General features: G+C 43.6%; 1 protein-coding gene across 5 annotated transcripts in view; it reads left to right on the top strand.

Annotated features, from left to right (window-relative positions):
• Nucleotides 1–27510, top strand: part of LOC122454335 (splicing factor SWAP) — a 79307-nt gene that overhangs the window by 37243 nt on the left and 14554 nt on the right. For 2 of the 5 annotated variants that reach the window (XM_043488757.1, XM_043488790.1), the window contains exons 9-15: nt 530–661; nt 1244–1337; nt 2079–2250; nt 8878–9108; nt 10216–10406; nt 22103–22368; nt 26963–27118. In XM_043488757.1, coding sequence (XP_043344692.1) covers nt 530–661; nt 1244–1337; nt 2079–2250; nt 8878–9108; nt 10216–10406; nt 22103–22368; nt 26963–27118 — 1242 coding nt within the window. The remainder of the gene's footprint in view (nt 1–529; nt 662–1243; nt 1338–2078; nt 2251–8877; nt 9109–10215; nt 10407–22102; nt 22369–26962; nt 27119–27510) is intronic. The other 3 variants (XM_043488781.1, XM_043488773.1, XM_043488765.1) reach the window with 3 other exon arrangements.

Below are 27510 nucleotides of genomic sequence, written 5' to 3'. Positions count from 1 at the left end.
GGGACTCTTGAGTGTCTCAGTTGAGCAGGCACTTCGTAAGAGGCTCTGGAACGTGCTAAAAAGATGCACAGGAAACCTGACAGAACATTTGGGTATTTTTGTAGAAATGACCCAGTTTCTGAACGTGCTAAGAAAGTCAAAGATGAAACTATGGGTGATGAATTATGCTAGCCAGCATTTTTAAGATAAAAAAATCCACACTTGGTTTATTCTTGGTTACTTCTGAGAATTAGCAATTGGAGGGAAATGGGAGGAGATGATTCTGTTTTCATGACCTTAAGTGTCACTTTGAGTAAAACCCCTATTTTCACAATCAGCAATGATATTTCAGTCCCTATTTCAAGTGGATTGACTTTGGTTAGTTTTCTGGAGTCCCAGTCATCTCAGATAAGAGCTTCCCTGTCTCTGTGTAACTTACCTGTTTGGGAACTGAGACAGTGCAAGTCCTCCAGCCACTGTGCCGGCTGCCCCGACCAGTGACCTGGGGGAGGGCCTAGTGCGGTGGGTGTGACCCTGTTCTCCTTTGCAGTGCACTTGCTCCCGTGGCTACCATCATCCCCCCGCCCCCCGACATCCAGCCTGTGATTGACAAGTTGGCAGAGTATGTGGCCAGGAACGGCCTTAAGTTTGAGACCAGCGTTCGGGCCAAGAATGATCAACGGTGAGTGAAGGAGTTTGTATGGGTAGGTGGATGGTATTTGCGGTTTAGTTTAGCTTCTTTTTTTAACCTAGCTACATAATTCTTTATATATTATATGTATATATATATAATCCTATGTTTAGATAAGTACATCTTGTTCAGTTACTTTGAGTTGGGGTGGTGGTCTTTTTTATTGTTGCAATTTTTTATTTATTCAGTTTGTTTTGCTTCATTTTTAAAAAATATTGGACCTGCCTAAAATAAAAGGCTGGAATTCATGCTTTTCAAGAATCTGCTGTGAAAGTTAGACCCACACTTCACCTTGTGTTTTTAATCAAATAATGTTCCATGCTCAGATTGTAACGTAAAAACAGGAGGCTGTGGTTGCAGCATGATCTGTGTGACCATGGATGAGCGCTCTGACCCCCTCTGCCCCAGTCTCCTGGGTCTGTAAAGTGTGTGGGGGGTGTTGTGGCTGCCACAAGGGGTTGTTGAGATCCTGGGGGTCAGTCACTGTGAAGTCAGAACAGGTGTGGTTGGTCAGAGCTGTGGTGTTGCAGCGAGCGTGTCTTATTGAATGCCTCATCCCTTCTCTGTTCCTAGGTTTGAGTTCCTGCAGCCGTGGCACCAGTATAATGCCTATTACGAGTTTAAGAAGCAGTTCTTCCTCCAGAAAGAAGGGGGCGAGAACGCACAGGTATGTGTGGGAAGAACAGTCTGATTCTCAAGATGTGTGCTAATAAGGCTTGTACATTTTACACTTGCTTTTAGGTGTAATGGATGTCTTGCATTTACTGACTTACCTTTCTTCCCTCTCTGTTTTATACCTGTTAAAACCTTTGACCACATTCACAATTCACTGATGATCATTTGTCCAGTCAAGGATGCTGCCCACCATTGTCTTGGAGGGCCGCCTGCTAGCAGCTCCCCTCACAACTTCCCTCCCTGCAAACGGCCCCACACTTGATTCCTAGGTACCTGTTGGAAGCATTTCTTACTGTCCTTATAATCCTTTCTTCTGCCTCTCCTCTCCTTATTTACATGGACACCCTGATGTTTTTTAAAACCTGTTTTGGTAGAGAACATGTCACTGGATTCCCTCAGGTTTTTATCTCTGACTGCTCAAACTGAAGAAAATGGACTTAGGTGCCAGGCATAATTTGGTGTTCTAAATGTGTTCTCAGTGATCCATTTCCACAGAAGTAGTGGGCATTTGTTCCCAAAACGGTGTTAGAGGGGAAATACCTTCCACTCCTCCTTTCAGTCTGTTCTGTCAGAAAATAGTAAATCTGAGTTAGAAAGTATGTTCCTTAATGTTACTTGGGCAGTAACATAGCAGTGCTGTCGTCCCATGAAATATACATACACTGTGTCTGTTTCCTGACAAATCCTGTGTCATTTCCGGTGAGCAATTCAGAGTCATGTTTAACCTCTGCAGGCGGTGTCAGCACCGGAAGAGACTCCTGCAGAGTCTGCTCCTGAAAAGCCGAGTGACGTTGGGGAAGATAGTGTGTCTGAAGATGCAGCCGACGCCGGGGGAAAAGGTGTCTCCTCGGGGAAGAAAGAGGCATCGTCCAGCAGAGCCGTCCCAGACGGGAAGCTTGTGAAAGGTATGCTGCCCTCGCTACCGAGAGTTCCATTCTTGATCTTGTACCTCGTAGGTATCACTTTAAATTAGCAAGGAAGAGCGCTAGACCACTTATGGTCAACTGCCTTCAACCATAGGACAGGAGGGAATGGCTGCCCCTTTTAAGTTGCTATAATGAAACTTGCTTATATGGGTTAGCCAACAAGTTTGTTCAGGTTTTTCTGTTCTATCTTATGGAAAAACCTGAACAAGCTTTTTGGCCAATCCAATACTTTCTTGATTTTGAATTTGGGGTCATTTGGATACAAACTCATCTTAGGTATACATTTGTTTTAACAGACTATTCTCATGTTAGGGTTAATGGAAGTGTTTAGAATTTTTCAAATAATGTTTTGTACCCCCTTGGACTTGTGAAACTACATGCAGACTGTTGTGCCAATGGAATTAGTTTTCTTTATATGTTAAGGCAGGTCCCTTGAGGGTCTCTACCAGGCAATATTGCTTTCACTCCGTTCCAGTTTCCCTTTATGTTCTTGGGAGGAGTTTTTCATCTACCAGGACAGACATATAGAAAGAAGAACAGTTGACACAGGCGCATTAGCAGAGAACCCTTTGTGATAGAACATGTGAAGAAGCAGTGAATTCCACCAAGTGGGAACAAGAAAGGGCATGCAGAGGGAAAGGGACTCCCAGAAATAGAGGCTCACCCCTAGGCACGGGCGGTGCCATCTGAGATGCATGGCAGGTTCAGAGATGGGAAGCGGTCCAAATGACTCGGGTGTCAAGTGGGGCATACCCACCAAGGTAGCCTCAGCCACTTCATGGGGGTCTGCCCTCCTGGTGGGCCCTGGGGCTCCCATCAGGGGCAGAACACCTTACATCTTAGATCAGAGGAGTCTCTTTGCCCCATGTGGTGAGCGTGTGAAGCAGAGAAGCCACGTGGGAGATTTAGAGGAGCTGATGGCCTCAAGTGCAGGAGGGGCGCTGCAGCGAGTGCTAGGGTGAGAGGAAGGCAGAGGGGGTGCAGGGTGGAGCAGGATGGGCCAGGATCGCAGCAGGGCCTTTTCTGTGCACAGAGATGCCTTTTCTGATAGGTGGTGATCAAGAGTAACCAAAATGACCCAAGTGAATAACTAGGAAACCCGTAATTTAGGAGAGCAGGAAAGCGTCTATAAGCCTCTCAATACAGGAGGTTCCCTGAGCATACGTGTTTCTTCTCTCACCCCTCCCAGCTGTCTTCAGACTCTCATTGGAATAGCCAGAGGAATGTAGCAAGTAGAGAGTAAAAACCGTTACTAATAAAGCAATTATCCTTCCATTAAAAATTTAAAAGGGAGGGTGGGATTGGTTACTGCTCAAAAGCTGGGGGAACATGCTTAAGAAAGGCAAGCCAGCCCACCTGGACTTTAGTTCATAGGGACAAGCCAGACATTTTGGAGTCAGTGGCAGTGACCCCCAGGGAACCCACTGTCAACCAAAGAAGGGAGCAGGCCACAAAGATCAGAACACCAGGATCATCTGAGCGCAACCGGGCCCTGTCAGGGTTTGATCCGGTGCAGTTGGTCATCCCCTCAGCCAAGGTTACTGCCCACCATGGGGCACCCTCCACTCTCCTGTGAGTGCCCGGTAATTCAGCAGGTGAAACCGTGCTTACCTCCTCGCACTCTCTGAGCCTGAGACGCCTGAGAGCTGCAGGTGTCTGACAGAACCCACCCTGCCCGAGACAGGTCACTGCACCTGCAGAGAGGCAAGAGTTCAGAAGGACATGCATCTGAGCCCTTGGAAGAAGTTACTAAGTTATAGGAAAACTCTTTTACTCTCTGATTTCTATTCTCACAGAATTAAAAGGTACTGTAAAGTTAGTGTAACTGATAATCCAACATCTGGAAAAGATTTAGAAAAAGATTGCCAATTCTTAAAATATAATAAAGCACTCAGAATCAGATTGGATGAGAAAACAAGTTCAGAATTTTCCTCAGATTTCCAAGGAAAAGAATAAAGATGGAAGAAAAGCCATCTAGATAGGAAAATAGGTTGTCCTCCACAGGGGGGAGAAAGCAGGCTGGCACATTAGACATGTATCTATAGCATTAAATGCCAGGGAATTCAGGTGTATCAGATTCTGAATGCAAAGTATTCTAAATGCTGGAGCAGAGTTTACAGATGTGACAATGCCCTGAAATAGTCAAAGAAAGTGAAAACAAGACTATTATCAAAAAATTATCAAATGCAGTGAAAACTTAAAAACCTATAACTTCTTATGCTTGTGTTGATAAAAAATAAAAACAAACCAAGCATTCAACTCAAGAACCTAGGAAGAAACTAAAAAATGCATGTAAGGAAAGCAGAAAAGGAAAATCACTAAAGAAGGCAGAAATCAGTGAGGAAATAATAAAAGACCAGTAAACTTTTCATCATTGTGCAAGTTTAATACAGTGTAGAAAAGAAAGCAAATGCACAACATAATGAAAAAAAAAAAAAGAAAGGAAAAAACTTGTTTTTAAGTACAGAGAAACAATATGTATAACTAAATTTGAAAATTTTGAAAATAAATGATAAAATTGTCTAAAAAAGTATGAAGTGGTAAAATGATCTCCAGAGAGGCAGTCAAATAGATCTGTAGGCCTAAAAGAATTTAGAAAACATTGGTCAATGAAATACCTCTAAAAGCAGGCAGGCCAGGACAAAGTCAAGGTCAAGGTAATTTGTGATTTAAGCTCCTCCAGAGCCCAAAGATCAAAAGTTCAAAAGCTCTCGAGCCCCAGTACCTTAGCCCCACAAAGCCTAGGAATGTGCAGGCCAGGAGCCCTGGGTAGCCCAGGTGTTAGCTTCTCAGATGGAAGCAGGTTCGGAAGGGCATTAAGAGCAAGTGTGGGCAGGTGGGGTTCCTTGCAGAATTCCCAGTGTGGCACCCCACCAGAAAACCTCCCAGTACAGCCAGTGTTAGCACCAGACAGGTGCTGGAACAACACCCACATTTCCCAAGATGCTTATGAGACAGCTTCCCTAGTATGACAATAATTGATGTTGGAAAAACAGGCTCTCCATTTGAAAAAAATTAGACTATTACACCCCACCTGACAATAATAATGATTCCAAAGTGTTTAAATGCAGAAACTAGAACCATAAAGGGAGAAGAAAATTAGATAGTTTTTTCCTAGTCTTAGAGTTGGAAAGACTGCCTAAGAATTAAAGCCGTAAATGATAAAGATTAATAGGTCTGACGGGAGCTGGGCCCGCATAGAGTTGAAAGACAAATGTCAGGACAGCAGTGATTGCTAATAATAACAGAAGATAAAAGGTCAAGATCCTTACTATAGGAAGAGCTCTTGTGAATCAATAAGAAAAGTCACTGCAGTAGAGAAACAAAGGGCATGAAAAGATAGTTCACAAAAGAAAAACAGGTGGTACGTGAACAGATTTTTAAAATATATTTTCACTGACAAGAGACTGTTCTTTGCCTCGACTTTGGTAAGTTAGAAAGTAATAGAGAGGGTGTGGGCAGCTGGGCCCTCACACACCGTCCGTGGAGTGTTGTTGGTAAGGCCTCTCTAAAGGAGGGAGCCTGACGGTGGAGACCCACCTCTAAATACAGACGCCCTCCCGCTCCTGGAAATGGCTGGTTCCCCAGGCTGTCTCCGCCAGGTGTTCATCACAAGGCTCGTGAGCTTTCAAAAATAAAAAATTGGAAACAGCTGTGGGAGACTGAAATAAACTGGCATGTCCATACCAAGAATATGACTGCCATTTATTAAAATGATATATGTTGACATGGAAAGATGTCTACACTTCTTATATGGAAAAGCATCTCTTGTTAAGTGGAAATAATAAGTGGGCTAAAAACTGTAAAGCGCGGTCCCATTTTCCTGTATTTGTGCACATGCACATGTTTGTGCCTCGGAACCATCCACTGATAATATTCAGATCATTTCTTTCCCATATCCGAATTGCAGTTGGTCTTTCATTTTGTTCACCTGTGTTTTCACAATTTCCCACTGAGAATATATTTTACCATAGAAGTTAAAAGTTATTAATGACCTTAAGAAAGGAAGCATATCTGATGTGGAAGGCAAAGGGCCGGACACTGTGGGTTCACTCACAAGTGTTTCCTGAGAGTCGGTGCGGGCCACATTAGTGCTGCAGTCCTTGCCTGTTCCAGGCTCCAGGTGAGCAGACCACACACACAGTACAAACTGTGAAGAGTGGCCTGAAGGAGAAGAGACCAGCAGGCCCTATCTGAGGAGAGGCTTCATTTGAGAAGAGCCAAGGAAGAAAGCCAGGCGTGCAAAAGAGGGCGACAGCTCCAGGCAGAGGACAGGGCTGGCCCAGAACATAGTGGGAGAGGTGGCCAGGAGCCTGGGCTTCATCCTAACACAACAGGAAACTGAAGGCTGTAAGAAGTGCTCTTCACATGTTGTGATGTGACTTGCAAATAAGCTTCCATGTAGAAGCAATAGTTGTATAATTGAATAATTCTGCAAAGGAAGTAATTCCTAATCGCCTGCTTTCAGGCTGAGCTACATTTGGAAAGTTACTTCACCTTTTTAAACCTCAGTTTCCTTATCTGTAAATGGGGAGGCCTGATCATTTCTGTCTCTTCATGGGGTCACACATGTGAAGTGAGGTGAGGCGTGTAGACTGCACATTAGTCAGTTCTCTTTTAAGTCACTTTAAAGTATATGCATGTTGTTGGCATGCATTAAGCTGTGTTCCAGAAGTTTTCCTTTTAATGTATTTGTTGGCTGAATTTATTTTAGTTTGGAGGCCTGAAGATAGGGAGTAATTGTTTTAAAGTTGTTTTGTGATGTAGTACTTTAGCCCCAAGTTAACGTGAGTAATTTTAACATTTAACTGAGCTTTTCTTTTATATTGACATGTTTCTTTGACTATGATTTATTAAAGAGACCTAGAGGTAATACAGGGTTAATGTTATGATACTTTTTTCTTATGAAAAAATTTCAAACAAGTACAAAAACAGAGCCTGGTGAAATAGTCACCACACACACATGCAGCCCTGAGCGTCCAGCTCCCATGGCCAGCACTGACTGATTTTATCTATAGACTCAGTCCAGCCTACCCCCAGGATATTCTGCAGCAGATCCCAACATCATGGCATTTTATCCATTGGCATGAGTGCATGTATCTCCAAAAGATAAGGGCTGTTCTTAACATAACCGCAGTAAAATGATTAATATTGACTCTCCCAACAAAGTGTATTTTTCCTCCCGTGTTCTTTGTCTGGGGGGTTATTAGGAAGGTGCATCACCCTGCACAGTCCAAGTGCATAGCGTTGCATAATCAACACAGACTGATTTTGCCCCCTTTGACTCTGACTTAGCACTTTGTGTGTGCGTTAGTCGCTCAGTCGTGTCTGACTCTTTGCCACCCCATGGACTGTAGCCCTCCAGGCTCCTCTGTCCATGGAATTCTCCAGGCAAGAATACTGGAGTGGGTAGCCATTCCCTTCTCCAGAGGATCTTCCTGACCTGGGGGTCAAACCCAGGTCTCCTGCATTGCGGGCAGATTCTTTACCATCTGAGCCATCAGGGAAGCCCACTTTACCAACATTGAACATCTTGGGGTGTGCTTTGTAGCTTGAGGTGATGATTGACGAGAGATGATTATATTTCAGTGATCGGGTTATTTGCCTGCTTCAAGTCACACACGGATTTGGAACCATAAAATGCTGAAAGTGGGGATGCCTTGGGGGTCAGCTGAGTGAGCTCACCCTCACAACCCCAGCCGCTTCAGACAGAACCTGCATTTGTTAACCCAGATCCACTTGCTCCTCAGAGTTAGCTCCTTGGTGCTGCACTTAAAATAGCCCTTCATTGTGGTTTACTTGAATAGCTTTCACCAGTAATAACACATGGTTTTTAAAATAAAGTATCTTATTACAACCAATTAGGTGTTGTTAGGAGCCATTTACCATAGTCTCTGAGGAAGAAGGGACCCAGTGAGTGAGTGTTAAGTGGATGGGGGGAAGGGGAAGAAGATTGTTTCCTTTTGGGCCTTTGTATTTCTCTTAAATTAAAAATTCCAAATATTCTAGGAGAGAAAAAATTGAACCACCTAAATTTTTGTTACCTAGGTTTAAAATTGTCTTACAGGTTCAGAGAATAGTTTGACATAATGCCTGGCACAAAGTAGGCACCCAGTCAAATGTTTGCTGAATAAAGGAATAGATTATCTTGCTTTTGTAAAAAAAAAAAAGAAAAAAGTTTATTTTATATAGTTATGATTTTTTTTAGAAGTAACTTTTAATAGTGGAGTCGCATCATATGCTTACTTACGGAAACTCAGCTATGTGCTGAGCCCAGAAAAAGAAGGAAAACATCCACAAAAATTGACCATTTGGCCCTGCAATGACCGCAGCTGGCACTCAGTCTGTGCGTCCTGACGTGGCCCGAGTTGGAGCCAGTGCTTTAGTGCCCTGCATCTGGCCTGGGGTGTGTGACATCCTTGTAAAGGCCCTCTGACATCATGGGCACTACCTGCTGCCCCCGGACCCTCCGTCTGCGTAAGATGTGGCTCCACTCGAGACGTTGCTCCCACCAACTGATGCTCATGTGAATGGTGGGGCCGAGATTTTTGCTCTGTGCTTTCAGTTACTTAAAAATGTATTACCATTTTCACCTTTTCTCAATAGCTTCATTTGCTCCAATAAGCTTTGCAATCAAGGCCAAAGAAAATGATCTACTTCCCCTGGAAAAAAATCGTGTTAAGCTAGATGATGACAGTGATGATGATGAAGAAAGCAAAGAAGGCCAAGAAAGCTCTAGTAGTGCTACAAACACTAACCCGGCAGTTGCCCCACCCTGTGTAGTTGTTGAGGAGAAGCGGCCTCAACTTACCCAGGAGGAGCTAGAAGCAAAGCAAGGTTTGTCAAATGTTTTAAACTTCTTAAAAGAAAAGTATGTACATACAAGATTAACCTACTAAGCCAAAAATACGGGACTGCCGACTGTAGAGTCTCCAGCCTTTGGAATCGGAACCACTGGGGAGCTGTGTGATGTTTTTGTTCAGCTGAGAAGCTCTCAGTCAAGTGAGGAGCACTGCTGTTCATTAAGTTCAGATGCAGTGCCCTCGGCGATTTGTTTACCGAGGAGGAGCTGAGAGTTGCCGAAAGTGCTTTAATGGCAGCCTTGGGGCAAATGCTCAGCCCGTGTTCCCAGCTCGGGTTAATGTTCTGAGCCAGCAGGTGCCCTTCTGTGAGGCCTCTCCCTACAGAACCATCGAACCCTTGAAGGGGCTGGGGCCCCTGCTGGTTTTCAGACTGCGGCTCATCTTCATGGGTCACAGTGTGGCCACCACTCGCCTCTGACGCATGACCAGCAGTGTTGTGGGGAATGTCTTGTCGAGTTCTACCCTTCTTTCAAAATAAGTGCTATTCTTCTCTAACTAAAGTCGTTAACAGTCCTTAACTGGTTTCGTGAATTGCTTTTTCTGTGTATACACAGACAGATCACCCAGCATTGATAAAAGGTAACTCTTTAACCACAGGAGGCCCTGGAACTTGCGATGTGCTGTAGTTCCTCTCCCCGGCACACGTGTGTTCATGCCTGTGTCTCTAAATCTGCATTTACTGCGTGTGAACTCAACAGTGTGTCGGTTCATTTGGCATAAAACACTTTTCACAGAGTGTTCATTGCCTGGTATGGCTGTTTGGGCACTTGTATATGAGAACCATTCCAAGAGTCTCATCATTCCAGGTTTCACTGCTATGGAACTCCATCAGCTTTCTGACTTTGAGTTTGAAAGTAAATTTATGGAAAGTACTAATAATAAGCATTATAAACTAATTCTCTCAGAAATCTGTTTGCCTGATTTGTTGACCTTTCCTGAAATCAGTATCATGTTCATGTTTTAAAGTAACTGCATTGTATGTGTCTCATGACTGTGCTACTGCCCATGTAAATTAAGACAGCAAGGTATTTATAAAATACCATTTGCTCTAAACATCTTTTTTCTTTGTTTATTCCTTAAGCCAAGCAAAAATTGGAGGATCGACTGGCAGCTGCTGCCAGGGAAAAGCTGGCCCAAGCGTCTAAGGAATCAAAGGAGAAACAGCTCCAAGCAGAACGTAAAAGAAAAGCTGCTTTATTTTTACAGACCTTAAAAAATCCTCTGCCAGAAGCAGAAGTCGGGAAAGTTGAAGAGAGTCCTTTCAGCGTAGAGGTGAGTTTAAAAAGGATCCACTTTGGTGCTCTGAGCCAAGCACCATTGCTAGAAGTACCTGTGTGTGAACCCTGCAGCCTCACAGCTCTCGGAGCTGCATGAAGGCTGTGGGCAGCCTGTGTGCCTCTCCCCGGTGGGATGGGGCGCTTGTCCAGGCAGACTGTGGCGGGACCAGGGAGTTCAGTTCCAGATCTGGCAGCAAAGTGAGGCATGCACATTTCTTGGTTTCCCCGTGTGTGTAACAGTTATGTGACACTATACCGTAGTCTCTAAAGTGAGCAAGCACATATGCCTGAAAGATAAATACATACCTTAATTTAAAAGTCCTTTGATGCCCAAAAATGCCAGCCATCATCTGAGCCTTTAGCAAGTCGTAACCTTTTTGCAGTATTAACATCGCTGATCACAGATCAAATAATGAAAAAGGTTTGAAATAATGTGAGAATTACCAGACTGTGACACAGATGTGAAGTAAGCAGATGCTGTTGGGAAGATGGCCTCAATAGACTTGCTCGACACAGAGGTGCCACAAACCTGCAGTTTGTAAAAAGAAAAAAAAAACACGGTATCTGTGAATTCCAACAATTTGGGAAAAAACAAACCATAGTATCTGTGAAAATGAGGTCTGCCTGTACTGTATAGCTGGGGTCAGCAAGAGTCTGATGAAAACTCCCAGAATGCGCACACACACACACCACGTTCCAGGTGCAGTGTCAGAGTCCAGGCCTCTGGGCCCAGGTTGGGAGCCTGGGCTTTGTGGCGACCTTGCAGGAGCAACAGAAGAACTTCGCCTCTGAGGCACCCGCCTCAGGCCTGGACAGACCCGCCAGAGCACTGATACTCCTGCCGTCGCAGCAGCCCTTGAGCTCACACTTAGGGTTAGAGTCTTACTCAGGGATCTAGGTTACTATCAGCACTTCAGTTAAAAGAAAAGTGAGATAAGATATGGTCACTGTCCTCTTTTCTTAAGATGAGTTGTGAGATTGGAGCCTCACAACTCTCTCCTAAGCTGTAGGACCAGAACTTAGCCCCCTGGCCCATTTCCTCCCTTCAGAAGGCTGTGGAGGGGGGCTTGGACTGCTCAGAGCAGGGCTTGCGCAACTCTGCCAGGTGTCTCCGAAATGTCTTTTGCAGCTGTCTTTCCCCTGTAATGTAGAATGGGTCCTGTGCGCCTTTTACTTTAATTATGTTGACATTTCTAAGAGTCTAGGGCCATTATTCACAACTGATTTTTGCTGCATGTAGCTGCAGGTTTATTTGGTTCTCCATGGAAAGCAGCATTTTTCAGCATTGTATTGAAGGTCAAATCAGCTTTGTCACCTCAGGAATCAGTCTGAAATTCAAATCTGGCAGGAGGCCTCAAAAATAATAGCTGGATCAGACTGAGGAGCAGCGAGGGCCAGCTTACATGGCAGCTTCAGATTCGTCCATTCCCCCCTTGGGGAGGGCCTTGCTGCTGCCAGCCGGGCCAAAAACAGGCATGCCCAGGAAGGCACCCTTGGTCATGGCGCTGCTTTGGGAGGACCTCTGGACCAGTGCAGGACTGAAACCGGCAGCGACTGAGACTGCTTTAGATGTAAAAGGAGGAAGAGGCGGGATATGGAGCAGCTCCACTTTTATGGTTGCAGCTGTAAGATTTTTTCATATAGCACCAGGGCAGGGAACTTAGGAAGCCAGGGAACTGCCTCCACGGGAGGGGTGTGAGTGGCTATTTTCATTTTCCTTATTGTTTGGATGTCACTTGGGCAGTGAATAAAGAACTTAATTAAAAGTTATCCACATACATAGATACTTTCATCAATTATTCTACATGGGTACATCTATATTTTCTAATAAAATTGTGTCTAAATGCAAAGTCAATCACAGCCAGAGTCATTCATCGTTAATTCAGTTTTTCTGTCTGCTGTACTGCCGGTATTGTCACAGGTACCAGAATCGCTTCCTTATAAACACAGAATAGCCTGAGACTTAGGTTCTTATCCTGTTTGTCTTTTTTGTGGCATCTCCCCACTGTGTTCTTTTCAAGCCTGTGTTTTAAATCTGTAATACCTTAGAAATGAGTGCTTACGCTTCATGTTTAAATCATTGGGTCGATCTTCCTGGACATCTAGTGGGAAAGACTACTGCTACTAAACTATTTCAACAAAAATGTTAACAGTACTTGCAGGTGGTGATAGATATCTTTAATGACTTTGAAACAAAATACCTGAATTAAATTGGCAGCTATCATAAATGAGATTCACACTTGAAAATATTTTCAGTCTAAAGCAGCTTCTGAAGACAGGTGGCCCTGACTCTGTTGTCCATTTCCTGTGCACTTGACACACATGCTGACGTGTCCGACCCCACTGCTCAGGTGTATGATCTTAGTGTCCAGGGGACTTGGAGCTCGGGGGTGTCAGCCCAGTGGGAATAGACACACCACAGCTCCGTTTTGAGCAGACTCACGTAGGGCCGAATGGGGTCGCTCAAAACCTGGCACCTTGCAGCTTATCTGCCTGAGAGGCACTTTCTGTTTTTACTTTGCTTTGTATAAAAGCAGTACATACATGTGGTTTATAAGTTCAAATGCTCAAGAGAGGTGTAAAATGAAGAGTAAGTCTTTTACTGTTTTAACCCTTTTTAAGGATACAGTTCAGTGGCATCAAGTACATTTATGTTGTTATGCAACCATCGCCACCATCTCTCTTGAAAACGTTTTCATCTCCCCAAACGGAAACTGTCCCCATTAAACACCAACTCCCCACTCCCCTTCCCCAGCCTCTGGTACCCACCATCCTACTTACCTACATATAGATTTTTTTAAATATTATTTATTTGGCTGCATCAGGTCTTAGCTACAGCATTCAGGATCTTCAGTCTTAGTTTCGACCCACAGGATCTTTAGTTGTGGCATGCAAACTCTTAGTTGTGGCATGTGGGATCTAGTTCCCCAACCGGGAGTCAAACCCAGGTCCGCTGCATTGGGAGCATGGAGTCTTAGCCACTGGACCACCAGGGAAGTAAGTCCTGTATGTATAGAATATTACAAGGACTGTGCCCTATGCATTTTTCTGGCGTCTTGATTTTTTTCAGACTCCAGAGATCCTGCTATACCAATGTCAGAGTGATGCTTGGTGTGTGATAAACACTGGGTCGCTGTTCCCTGGATGCGTGGCCGTCAGGCCTTTGACACACGAGCCCTTACCTCAGGCCCACCTGCATGCGCGGTGCGCTGTTCGCCCCTCCTGCCCTCAAGCGTGGGCCCTGCTCGGGGTTTTACTGGCTGGCGGCTCCTGTGACTTGTGCGCGCACTGAGGTTGAGTGTGCCCACAGAGTACATCCCTGACTGTGGAATTGTTTATTACATTTCCGATTTTTAATTTACCATTGAATTAGGCCCTACAACGATTATGGCAGTTCTGGGCGGGGCGGGGGATGTTTTTGTTTTGTTTGTCTCCCTTGTGTATGAATATAACTTTGTTGCCTCCCTGCCAGCATCGGTTATCATCCACCTTAATTCTTGGTCTGATAGGTGGGAAAATACATTATCTGTTTGGTTTAAATACATATTTTAATTATAGGGGACATTGAGTAACTTTTTTCACAGGTTTCACGGCCTTTCTGTTCTGCTGAGAACACCCTCCATGGCCTCTGCTTTTCTCCTGGCTGACTGTCTCTGTCTCTGCTGTTTTTGTGTTAGCTCTGTGTCATCAGCATTACCAACAGTTTCTTTTTGTCTTTTAACCTGCACCACTGGGAATTTATTTCACTTTGAGGAGCATACAGCTAGGCACAACACAAGCCACTAAATCACACGTCTTTTCCCACTAGTGTAAAGGGCTCCCTTTATTGTATACTAAATTCCCACTTGGGTTTGCTCTATTTTTACATTCTTATCTGTTCAGTTCCATTGGTCTGTTTGTTAGGAGAGGTGATTTTATGTTTAGGTATAACTTTTAAGGATGTCTTGAAATGTATTTATTGATGTGGACAGATACTAGTATGTTAAATGTTTAAACATTATATAAAATATATAAAAACCTGTTCATAAGTAGTACTTAGAAATCTGTGTATATACCATCCCATTTTGTGTGTGTGTGTCCATGCACACGTGCACTGTTAATTCAAAATGAAGAGAAATCACAAGTTTTGAATCAAGTCCCTGTTGAATCATCGCATCATTTACATGGTGACAACCGACTTCGGTACATTGTTTAGATGCAGTAACTTTTTTCAGGTTAATGATCCTGCCAGGTTTAAGGTCCAGCAAGAGTTTGAAAAGAAAAGAGGAACAAAAATGAACCCATGTTTGCTGAACCTCTGTGATAATTCAGGGAGCTTTGGGGTATGAATTAGAAACCTGTTTCTCATGGCCAGTCGCTTTTATGTGGTTGGCATCTACATGTGAACATTTCTACCACGTCGGCCCTGTAAGGTGCAGAGTAGCTCTGAGTGTGTGGATGAGGGACCCGGGCCCCCAGGACAGCAGAGGTGGCACCAGGACTGTGAGGAACCTGGATCATTTGGAGAGGTGACAGAGTAGTGAGGAGGCCCAGAGACTCACCTGTGGGGGAGGCCGGTAAAGCCCGTGCAGGCAGTGATAATGCCTGCAACCCTGCGTCGAAGGGTCTGTGGAGGAGGCGCAGGCAGGTCTGGGAGAGGCTGAACCACTGGCTGCAGTACACGTGGGACACGGACGAGCTAAAGCAGTGTTTCCACCGGCAGAATATGTATGAAGCAGCATTGGTAAGGCTGGCAGCAGCACTCCCAAGCAAACACAGCTGATGAGAGGGGAGGAGAGGGTGCCAACAGTGGAAAACGCAGAGTCATCTGGAAAGAGGCCTCAGCAGTCAGACCTGGGCCATTGCCCTGCCTGGGAGGGTTGCAGGGGCATGCCGAGCACAGGTAGAAATTTGCAAATACAGTTCTGGAGGATGCATTTCAAAGTCTGATTTCAAACGTTACCTTGAGTCTCTTGTATAATTATCCCATTTCCTAGTTAGTGTAGTGTTATCCTTCAGAAATAAGATTTTATTTTAAAATGTGTGTTAGTCTGCTTTTGAGCAATTTGTTTTCCCACAGCAGGAAATAGTAGTTGCTAGTTTGTATGCTAACTTGTTGGCAAATACTTGGTTGTGATCAAAGATTAATATTTTTCAGTGTTCCCAACAAAAGGGATGTCAGTTTTTAAATAGTCGTATGAGTAACTGATCTTTCTAAAGTTCCTTTTGATTTTGCCCACTCACGACTCAGATTACCCTATGCTCTCCGCCCATGATGATTTGTGCCTTGGTCATCCTTGCTGGAATATTAACACTTCGTCCCTGAGAGGTCGCTTTGCTTGTTTGGCGCTGGCTGCCATGTGGTTCTGTTGCTGTGTCACCTGTGGGCATCGCAGGCAGCTTCTCACAGGTCACTGTGCGCAGGGCCTTAGCCAGACACCTTCAGAAACCAGACACAGGACCTGTGGGGCTGCAGGGAAGGTCTTGACTCAGCAGTGGCTTAGTCTCTCAGGTTATTCGTATAATTTATAGTATAAATTAACGGGTCATTTGACTCCTCAGGATATACACTATACAGTATGGTAGCTGCTAACCACACGTGGCAATTTCAGTTTTGTTTCTGTTAAAGTTGTTGGTTTTTTTTTAATGTAGACCATTTTTAAAGTCTTTATTGAATTTGTTACATTATTGCTTCTGTTTAATGTTTTGATTTTTTTGGCCAGGAGGCATGTGGGAGAGACCAGGGATCAAGCCTGCACCCCCTGCGTTGGAAGGCAAAGTCTTAACCACTGGACCACCAGGGGAGTCCCTGGCAATTTCAGTTAAACTTAATTTGAGTTGTGAGGGTAGCACAGCTCACAGGATGTCACAAGGCATCTCAAGGATGCATCCTCAGGCCCAGCCTCCCCTGGCTGGCCACACTCTCCCCTGGCTGGCCACACTCTCCAACTCTGTATTGTGAGCTATCATATCAGTGTGCATTAAAAAAAATAATAATAATCAAAATTGATAAATTTCTATGTAGCCATTTTAATACTGAATATGGAAGAAAAACATTTTTGGCATATTCTTCTTTATTACTTCAAGAAAGATAAAAAATACAACTGAAATGCCAAAAAAAATAAATGTGTACGGTGTATAGAGAAGGTGCTGCAGCAGATCAGATGTGTTACAAGTGGTTTTTGAAGTTTAGTGCTGGAGATTTCTCACTAGACAAAGCTCCATAGTTGAGTAGACCAGTTGATAGCATTCAAATCGAGACATTAATTAAGAACAATCAATGTTATACCACCTGGGAGATAGCTGACATACTCAAAATATTCAAATCAGGCACTGAGGATTATTTGCACCAGCTTGGTTGGGTTAATCACTTTGATGTCTGGGCTCCGTGTAAGTTAAGCAAGAAAACCTTCTTGACCATACATCCTCATGCAATTCTTTACTGAACTGTAATGAAATGGTCCATTTTTAAAACAAACTGTGACAGGAGATGAAAGTAGGTACAATAATGTGGAACAGAAGAGATCATGAGGCAGGCCAAATGGACCAGAGGCCAGTTTTCAAAGAAAGTGATATTGTGTATATGATAGTATTGGAAGGGAGTCTTTCATTATGAGCTCCTTCCGGAAAACCAGACGGATTAATTCCAACAAGTACTGCTTCAAAATAGACAAACTAAAAGCACTCAACAAGAAACGTCTGGAAATAGTCAACAGAAAACAAATAATCTTCCATTGGGGTAACACAAGATCGCGCATTTCTTCAATGATCAGGCAAAAACTGCCTGGCTGAGGAGGCAGCTGTTTCCTTGGCTCGGAAGTTCTGATCCATCTGCTGTGGACATTGCACCTTCAGATGTCCATGTATTTCAGTCTTTACAAAGTTCTCTTAGTGGAAAAAATTTCAGTTTCCTGAAAGACTGTAAAAGGCACCTGGCTCAAAAAGATTAAAAGTGTTGGACAGATGGAGTGATTGGAAAGATTCAATTCAAGGATTCAAAAGTTGGAAAGATTACAAAAGTGAGAGAAGTCACTGAGTCATGTCTGACTCTTTGCAACCCTATGGGCTGTAGCCCACCAGGCTCCTCCTCCATCCATGGGATTTTCCAGGAAGAATACTGGAGTGGGTTGCCATGTTTCTCTCCAGGGGATCGTCCTGACCCAGGGATCAAAATCAGGCCTCCCACATTACAGGCAGACTCTTTACCCTCTGAGTCACCAGGGAATCCCTGGAATTACAAAACTGCCTGGAAAACAGCAGAAGGTAGTAGAACAGAATGATGAGTATGTTGTTCAATGCAGTTCTTGGGGATAATGAAAAATGTGTCTTTTGTTTTTACTTAAAAACCAAAGGAGCTTTTTAGTCAACTCAATAGTTCCATGGCTTGTGTCATAAATATCCATGAACTACTTCCTCTGTGTTGCTGGAGTGTGCGCTCCACCCCCAGCTGTGCACACAGGTGCAGTTGGAGAAGCCAGAACACACGCCTGTCCTGTCGTGTGCCACGTGCTGGGATGCTCCCCGAGACGAGGCGTCGGAAGCCCACCTCCCGAGCAGCCATGGGGGCCCTGGGAGACCAGGTCCTCCTGCTTATGTTTGGGTAGAGCACCTGCATCTCTGCAAGTCTCTTAAACTCTGCATTTTTACTTACATTCTGGGCATAGGTACCGCTGCGGGCTAAACTGGGCTCCTCCCTTGGCTGCTGGTAACCCTGCATGAGAGGTGTGACCTGAGTCTTTTTCCTCCAGGTGTGGTCACAAGAGCCACTGCCCTGGGCTGTAGGATGTGTCATGAAGTTTCTGGGTTTCAGAAGCACTAGCATGTTGCAGAGAGCGTACATCTCCAGACGGCTGAGACATGCTGGCGCACACAGCCTGCCCCTGGAGTCACCATTGCGGGGGCTACCACTGGGCGTGTAGGATTGGTTATCCTTTTTGTTTTTATTATTATTCTCAAGTCTAACTGCTGGGTTTTTAATGTCCTCTTTATATTTTTAAGCTGAAAAAACAGTGAGGTCATCATAATGCATCATCTTAATTCTGCCCAGCCAAGCGCCACCCCCACCCCCACCCTCAAGTTGCTGATTTTTACTTTAATGGTGAAGGGTAATCGATCATTTTATTAGAATAAATATATCCTATGACTTAATTGTGAGTTATATTTTTAATATATTGATTTACTTATTCCCTCACCTCAAAATGAAATAAACTATAACCACAGTGGTAAAATAAGCGTTACTAACGATGGGCATTAGGACAAAGGCACCAGAAGCAGTAATGAAGTTCAGAGATACAAATCAGGCTGGCAGTACCGTATAAATAGGAATTCATCTAATGAGCTGCACTCACCCTTCCTGCTGGCCTGGCGTGGCTGCCTGAAGCGCCTCGTCCCCCTGGTTCCTGTCCTTGGCAGACATCCTTGGGGGGACACATTTTCCCCTTCTCCCCCTCTTAGTGCAGCGCTCATTATAACTCATGAGTGCCGTTCTGTTCCCCGTGCAGGAGAGGGAGAAAGCCATCCTGTGTTTCTCTTCATTCAGCCATCCACTTAGATAAGACATAAGAGTCTCAGTTCTCCTAAAACGGGCTCTTTGGTTCCCAGGGAAATTCCCCACAGCAGCCCTGACTGCCCTGTGGTCCCTGGGCCTTGACCTTCAGCATTCCTAGAGGCCTCGCATGTGCTCACCTGGAAATTCTTAGTGGTGACTTTTACGCCCAATTTCATCTCACTTTTTCATGTTGTGTGTGTGTGTGTGTGTGTGTGTACACATGCACGTGCTCGGTCGTGTCTGACTCTGCGGTCCCATCGACTGTAGCCCACCAGGCTCCTCTGCCCATGGGATTCTCAGGCAAGAATCCTGGAGTAGGTTTCCATTTCCTCCTCCAGGGTATCTTCCCAACCCAGAGATCCAACTTGCATCTCTTGCATCTGCTGCGTTGTAGGTGGATGCTTTATCACTAGTGCCACCTGAGAAGCCCTACATATATTCCTAATTTAGAGTCCATGGTTATTAGGGGTTTTTTAATGCACTAAAAGCTGGTTTTCCAGCAACAGCAGAATTCTCTACAAGCCAATGGATGCAGGGGTGAGGGGAGCAGCATTTCCCTTCCTCCAGCCTCTAAAGTTAGAAAACTCACTACATTTTATTAGTCTTAATTTATTGTGTCATTTTGTATGTGTGTTTAGAGAGTGCCAGAGTGGGAATTAGGTGTTCTTAGATGTAAAGTTTTGTATCTACGTGTTAGAATTGTTTAACAACAACCAATTATTTTAAAATTTAACCTGAAAAAATATTATTGCAGGACTTCCATGGCGGTCCAGTGGTTAAGAATCCTTGATTCCACTGCAGGGGGCACAGGTTTGATCCCCGGTTGAGGAACTAATTTCCTTGAAGCCATGCCAAGTAACACAAAAAAAAAAAAAAAATAAGGAAGAAAAATATTACTGCACTAAAATAATTTGAAGTGAGAAAGACATTTTTGATAAGAACTGTCTCATGATGAAATGGGTTCCCTGGAGGCAGTTTAAGCAGAACCTTAAAAATGCCCTGGGCAGCATTGCCATGATGGAGAAGAGGGAAGGCCCGACAGGAACACCAGCTGGCCATGCGCCCTTCCACGGGGGCCTGGTTACTAAGGGTATTTCGGTGGGAATTAACTGCTTTGGGAGCTGGGCATATTGTTCTTAAGTGATTCTCAGCCCCACTGCCTCTCAGCTCACAGTAAATGAAAGATGTAAAGACGGTGTGTTGTGAGTGTAAACGACAGGAGGCTGACAGGAAGGCAGAGCCCTGTTCTCTGGGCATACCCCTAACAGAGGGGCAACATCTTTGGTGGCTGTCCCACAAGACCACCATCACGGTTCCTCTCAAATCAGGGGAAGAAGCATAACTTCAGAAGAATCATTTGCACAAAGTGGTGTTTTGCCTCATCCAGTTGGCCTTGTCCAAATGGACCCAAGGAGAGGGGAGGCCAGGCCTGCTGGAGCCCAACACCCGCCAACAGCCAGCACCCACTCAGGGCTGCAGCCCCTGCCTGGGATTTTTTTTTCATGAGCCTTATTAACAGCTTGAAAGTTCTGAGGCACAGAATGATAAATTCCAGGTTTTTCGGTATATCTCTGTGTATGGTGTTTACTGGCTGTAGTTAAAATTCACGTAAACTGGATCAAGGAAATGACCTTTCTCAGGATGAGGGGAAGGGGCTGAAGGTGGGTGGCTGCAACTGCAAATATAAAATGTGCTTGTTTGGGGGTGTTTTTTGTGGTTTTCTTGTGTGTGGCTTTTTTGGTTTGGTTTTTTGTAAATTCATTTTTTTATCTTACAGTGTGACATGGACAATGTTAATGTCAATAAAATAGGACTACCACATCATTTTTAAAGTTGAGTAGTAATTCCCTTCCTGGTTGGACCATAGTAAACAAGTCCTAGAAATGGGACTGCTCTGGATACACACTGCTGGTGTCTTGACATGAAAGTTCAGTAGGCAGCAGCCCTAAGATCTGTGCACTCTCTGTGTATCTGTCTTACTTGGATAAAGAGGTCTGAAGAATGATGACCCACTAAGTGAAACTCCTTGCTGTGTTGACACATGTGGAGTAAGGCTGGCTTGCGTTGATGGGATTGTCTTGTCTGTGGTTCCCATTGGTGGCTTTATTTTTTTTTTCTTTCAGTTTTACTGAGGTATAATTGTGTCAACTGAAAAAGTGCACATCAAGTTTTATTTGGGACAAAACTGAGGACAACAGCTCAGGAGACAGCCTCTCAGACCTCTGAGGAACTGCTCCTGAGAGGTGGGGGGCAGGGTCCGTATATACATGAATTTGGTTAAGACAGTATGTGCAGTGAAGCACACGTTTTGGCAGAAGATGGCTGCTTGTCATGAGGAGATGTCTCCGTTAGCAATGTTAGTGCTTTCTAGACATGAGGAGATACAAGAATGGCTCTTAGAATCTTCTCCTGTAAAGGTCTAGCTATCTGAAGGCATGTTCTGCCAGTTCTTCCCAGAGCACAGAGGGCCTTTCTCCTGATCTCTGCCCTGAACTTCTTTCAGGGTGTGTCAAAGGTCAGCAACTCCAGTGACCAGTGACTTCATCCTTGTAGCACCAGATGGTGAGGGACCGTTTTCCAGTTAACAGTTGACATGTAGCACCGTGTGTTCAAGGTGCATGGCATGATCTGACTTACATATATAATACACAGTAATCGTCACAGTAAGTTAATATCCACAACCTCATACAAAGAAAGACATGAGTATTCCTAGTGACGAATAATCTTTTTTTTTTTTTTTAATCAAAGAGGAACCCTCTTTTGACTCAGGCAGAGCAGAGATCCAAACCTGGTGCTAGCAGTTTGAAGAACCTCCTTTTTTAAAGTGGAAAGTCACAATTGTTTAGGAAAGAGCACGCGGGGCTCTTTTCCTAACACAGCCCTCCATGTGCCGCGTTTCTTTTCTCAGATCCAGCCTCCAGAGCCTGGCAGGCTGGGGACGGGACCCTGCACAGGAAGGCTCGGCCGTGAGAGGTAGGCATTCGTGCTCTTGGCCTCTGAGGAGCCATCATTCTCCCAGAGATGCCGGGGGTAGATTTAGAGCCACAGACAGGCATGGGCTGCTCTAACAGATGAGAGAGCGCCAAAGTCGGAATCTTATAAACACACATTTTGAAACAGCATATCTTCCTTGCTGAAATCCGGACGTGTGCTTCTGTTTCCAGGAGGCTGGTTCCGTGCCCTGTCCACTACTGGCTGGAGGCAGACCTCTGCCAACTTTAGACGTGAAGCCTCCAGAAGGGCGCTCAAGCCGAAGCAAAGACCCGCCGAGAGAAGAAGAGAGAGAGAGGAAAAAGAAAAAGCACAAAAAACGGTCTCGAACAAGATCGCGGTCTCCCAAGTACCATTCTTCGTCCAAGTCCAGGTCTAGGTCCCACTCAAAAGCAAAGCATTGTCTTCCCAGTGCCTATCGGACAGCGCGGCGCTCGAGGTGAGTGTGCGGGGCGTCCCCGCGGCCGGCGTCGGGTGCGGGGCGGATCCCGCTGCTCCTGCTCGCCAGCAGGGGGCGCGGAGCTCCCCTCCCCCGGCTCGCTGCAAGCACAGACCCACACACCCGCGTGCCTTTATGCAGAGATGCGTCCTGCAGTCGCCTGTCTTTTCAAAATATTTTTTAACCTGACTTTCCAAAATTCATCAACTACTGCCAGGTTTTTCTCAAAAGAGAGGTATTTAAATTTTTAACAGGTCTTGGAAGCAAGCCTAGCCTATTTGCTGAAAATGTGTGGAAAATGCACAGGGTTGGGGGTGTCTTGTTTGGTGAATGAGGCGACTTTCCCAGGCTAATTCCTTTAGAGTGTGTATCTGCCAAAACAAGAGACATGAGCACTGTGGCTGTGTTCCGCTTCACTGGCACAGCACCTGCAAGTGCCCGTAAAGGGGGAAACACGGCGGCACAGACCTGTTTTCTCAATTAATCTTCTCCAACCTCCCACTAACAGTCACTGTTCAACCAGAAGCCACCTTCTGAGGAGCCAGCTTTTGAGGAAGCAGCTTAAGGTTTTATGCAACAGAAATAATAAACACGAAAACCTGTAAGGATCACAAAATTTAGTGCTCAGTGAAGCAGGTACTTCTCTGATTTTTAAAGCATCTGACTTGCAGGAGGTTCAGAAAAGCAAGTTTCTAGTTTTAAAACTTACCTCACGCCTTCTGATTTCTTACCGAATGTCAGTTGGACTTAGTTTCTCTAGCACAGCACTTGTACTAATCTACTTCTTCTACAATTGATGTTCTTTTCTTTCCTTTCCATGGGAAAAATGCAGATGGCCCTATACTTTTTATTTTTTATGTTTTAAAAAACAGTACTTGTATGCACATTAGCCTTTCTTGAATATACCCTAAAACAACATGCTTCCCAATTTTTACCTAGACCAGATCTTCAAGGCTTGATAAGTATTTGCTCTTGTCTACAATGAAATTAGGTTTACCTCCATAATAAATAAATTTCATCTTCGGCTCTGCATTTTTGCTAGTTCTTTAGAAGTTCTGTCCCTTGTCTCCCCCTCTCTCTTACACACACACACATTGTTGTTTAATTAAATGAACAACTTTGCTGACATATTTCCAATTTTTGAAAGTCCCGAGGAACTTGTATGTATATATCAAAACTACAATTTCTTATTTGAAAAAATTTCTTATGATATAGTGGGAGTAAATAAATAGGCCTGTACAAGCCCTATGAATAACCATACCCAGTAAAATCCTTCCTAGATTTCATTTATTTCAGGGCTCAAAGAGAAGAAAGTATAATCTACTCCTAAATCCGGTTCTGAGGGCCTGATAATGCTCAGGGCTCCTTAGATCACTTCTTATTTAAGAAATGAGTTGGTTTTCATGGTTCATGCTTAGTACAAACAGTAGGTGCAGGTGTCTAGTTCTTACATGAACCCATCTGGTCAGACATAATGGCCACAGACTTTTCCCCAGGTTGGTCTGTTCAGAACTAGAAGTGTTCATGAAACACTTGGAATTTCAACTTTCTAGGGTTTCTATGGTTTTTATTGACTATCTATAGTAGAGTAAGTCATTATGTATATCATGTTAGTATTTCTTAAATAGCTTTTATTTTAGAATAGACTTACATATTTTATGTACAAGTGTATTTTATATTGTTTTCATATATTCAGTGCTGACAAGTGCAAGAAGCAAAATCCTAATCCTTAGTGTATATTTTCAGTTAAACAAGAATTAAGATTAAAAAATTGTTAATATGAGTTCTGTGATGGCAGGCTGACAATTTTACCTTAATTTAACCAACGGAGTATTTTATGTGTAAAGAGAGCTGAGTATTTTCATCATTCTCAAACTTTTAAAAAATTCTCAGTAATATCTATGGAGAAGGAAATGGCAACCCACTCCAGTATTCTTGCCTGGAGAATTCCATTGACAAAAGAGCCTGACAGGCTATAGTCCATGGGGTCCCAAAGAGTCGGACATAACTAAGCAACTAAGACACACACACACAGAGTAGTAGCTATGTGATACTTTTAGTTAATTTTAGTTAAATCAGATGACTTAAGTTCACTAAATAAGTCAGATCTTTGGTGTTTGATTTTACAGCTTAAAGTATCAAGGCAAAGTGCAACTTTATTATAAATTGTTTTTTTAAGACAAAACCTTCAAAGTATTTGTCCAGGAAGTTTTGCCTTGAAAGCTTGTATGTGACAGTGATGCTCCTTGAAATCAGACCACCTCTGAGCTCAGGGCGCTGAAGTGGGTTGCAGGTCTGGCTGGATGTATGGAGGAGACCAGCTGTCCTGTGGTTGGTCTCTGGGTCCCAGGGACATAAGTCAGGAAGTTACCTTCACCAGGTAGGGTCCTGCCTCAGCTCTTATGTCTGAGAAGAGTGAGTTTTATTTGCTAAAACTGTATCTTTTTCTAAGCTGGTTATAGACCTGCTTTCTTAATCCAAGCTCACATTAATAATTTCTAGGGACCCAACTGAATTTTGAATGCAGCAGTTATGAAATGAGAGAGGTTGGTGTTCTTGGTAATATGAATTGTTTGAAATGTAAAAGAAAAAAATTAAATTTTAACCAAAATATTGAAGTTGCTAATGATAATGATAAATAATCTTAATTATTTCTTTAACTGTCTTTTCAGATAGAATAACCCATTACAGACATAATGTCTACATAGGATATATATCAGACTTGTTTCTTGGGCCTGACACAATTTAATCGATTGTTTTAAAAAGACTACTGCCAGCTTCAAGTAAAATGACTTTTGTTAATATTTCTGCTTGGGGTAGGATGCTACAGTTGAAATATATTTTCTTTTGTATATTAAATTACTAAAGTCCTATGTAAAATGTAGAAATTTAAGATTAAAAAGCTTTACTATCATAAGTAATTTTTATGTTAATATATTAATGCTTGTGTGGTTGAAGTCCCATTTATCAAATATGTCTAAATTATTGATGACTCTGGCTCTCCAAAGGTGAATTAGTCATAGAAAAGTCTTTAGTTTTGGAAATCAGTCTGTTGCTTCTCAGAAAGCACAGTGATTACTGCAAGGCAGTATTTAGTGTCTTTTAAATCAACATTGATTAAAGTATAAGACTTCTTTCTCTTGTTTTCTGCTTTTATATCGCATTAGGTTTTATATCTTAATGGGATAAAGATGTACTCGTGCAATTTACTGCCTAAAATTAAAATCCGGTTTTAACAGTTTAGGTATTTTAAAACTAAACTCAATGAGACTAAAGCTTGAAATTCAGTTTATTTGTAAAGCTTTTAATAAGATCGCCTGTGGTGTCATTTCATTGGTTAGTTTGTGTCTAAGGGGGTTTCTAGGTAGAACTCTGCACCCCCACATTTTGGGGTGCTCTCTGTGGAGGATAATGGGGCCTTGTGTCACTTCCTGAAGTAAAGTTCCCTCAGGGCTTTTCACTCAAGGAGAGGCTGGAGGTTAATGTGGCTTTTATAACAGTTATATTTAATGTTCAAAAAGAACTCAGGTGGGCAAAATTGGGGTCATATTTTAGTTTGAAATTTGTAATTCCTTACTTCTTCCCCCTGATAAACTGCATACCTAGTCAGTGAGTGAGTGGTTTATCTCCTGATCCTGATCTTTAAAGGAACGTGGGGCACTGATGTTCCCACGAGGAGACAGCTCACGTGCTGGTTTCCCAGACAGAGCCACAGCCATTGATAATAGTGTTGGGGAGAAAAGCTGTGGGAGACACTGGCCCCTCGGGAGAGGAGGAAGGATTTGTGAGTGAGGTTGGATCCACAGTTCAAAAGTGAAAAGAACTAAAACCTGGGATCCTCTTGGTTGTTCAAGCCAGTTGGTACCAGATTCTTGCTGCCAGGGCACCAGTGACACTTGTTCAGTTCCACAAGGACCTGTGAGTAGTCAAGTAACAGGAGTGAAGAAGTGGGTCACAGAAGTGGTTAAACGCTGGTAGAAGAAGCTCTTTATAAATATCTCATCATTCAGACAAAAGATTTCCTTATGCTTTTATTCGACAGCAAACCATTATGATTATTTAAGAAAAAAATATCCAAGTTGCATCATGCTTGAAGTTTTTTGAATTCAGACTATTTCATCTCCATAAGGCCTCTGGTCACGTTATACAGATGATTTACGTAAAGAATGGAATTCCTGTTTCTTGCACTGTGTCGTGGTAACAATATTAAGAGCCTACTTAATAGAATAAAAGCATTAGAGCTTCTTTAATCATAATAAAACCCAAGTATTATCTGGCATAGCTCACGGCCCTTAATTCTGAGTTGGGCTTTTTTCCCAGATGACTTGAAATCTACTGGTAACAGCCACTTCACTTTAAAGAAATCTAATACTCATAGCCACTGCTAAATGGTATTGTATTTCAAAGTTACAAATTTGCAGACATTAAAAACTAATCCATTGTCCTGATTATTGAGTTTATTGTAGAATTCTGCGTCTGAGCGTTCCATAGGTGCTATAGTTTTGATTAAGCAGAGCCCTTTTTTCAGGGTTCTAGTACTGCCCAGCTCAGCACATTTTATTCTGAATGTGAAGTATGTACCTCCATATCACAGACCCACAGCCTCCCCAGGGACGCTGAGCGCGGAGCCTTGTCAGAGCAGCTCGGCAGTGGCAGCAGCAGCAGAGCGGGACAGTTATCAGGCAGCTTCGACCACGAGCAGATTTGACTCCTGGAGCTCTTTTGAGGGGAAACCTGGTAAAATGTCAAGGTGTCTGACTGACCTCACTTTGTAATCTGTTACTTAAATCTTAGGAAAGGTCTGGAAAATCAAAACCGCTGTATAAGCTGAGAAGCAGTTGTGTGGGAGGAGCCCCAGAGTCCAGGGGAGTTGATCCCAGAGCAGGTTCATTCTGTGGTTGTGGTGTTTTTTCAGGAATGACTCAGGGTTTTCTCCATGACACAGAGGGTGGAATGTGATTACAGGCTGATCTTTGCAACAACCATGTGTGTTGTTTGGGAGGTTTGGTTGTAACTGGAATGATTCAGTGTAGAATTTTTTTAGATGACAAAAATCAAAACATCTCTTCTTTACATTGGTTTTGACTGTGTTGTCATAGAAACAGAACAGAAATAAATTGTTTTGTTTTGGGGTTTTTTTTT

Source organism: Cervus canadensis, chromosome 1, assembly GCF_019320065.1.
Source record: "Cervus canadensis isolate Bull #8, Minnesota chromosome 1, ASM1932006v1, whole genome shotgun sequence".
Classification (NCBI taxonomy): Eukaryota; Metazoa; Chordata; class Mammalia; order Artiodactyla; family Cervidae; genus Cervus; species Cervus canadensis.
The sequence above is the reverse complement of the archived record's forward strand: the minus strand, read 5'-3'. Positions and strand labels throughout refer to the sequence as shown.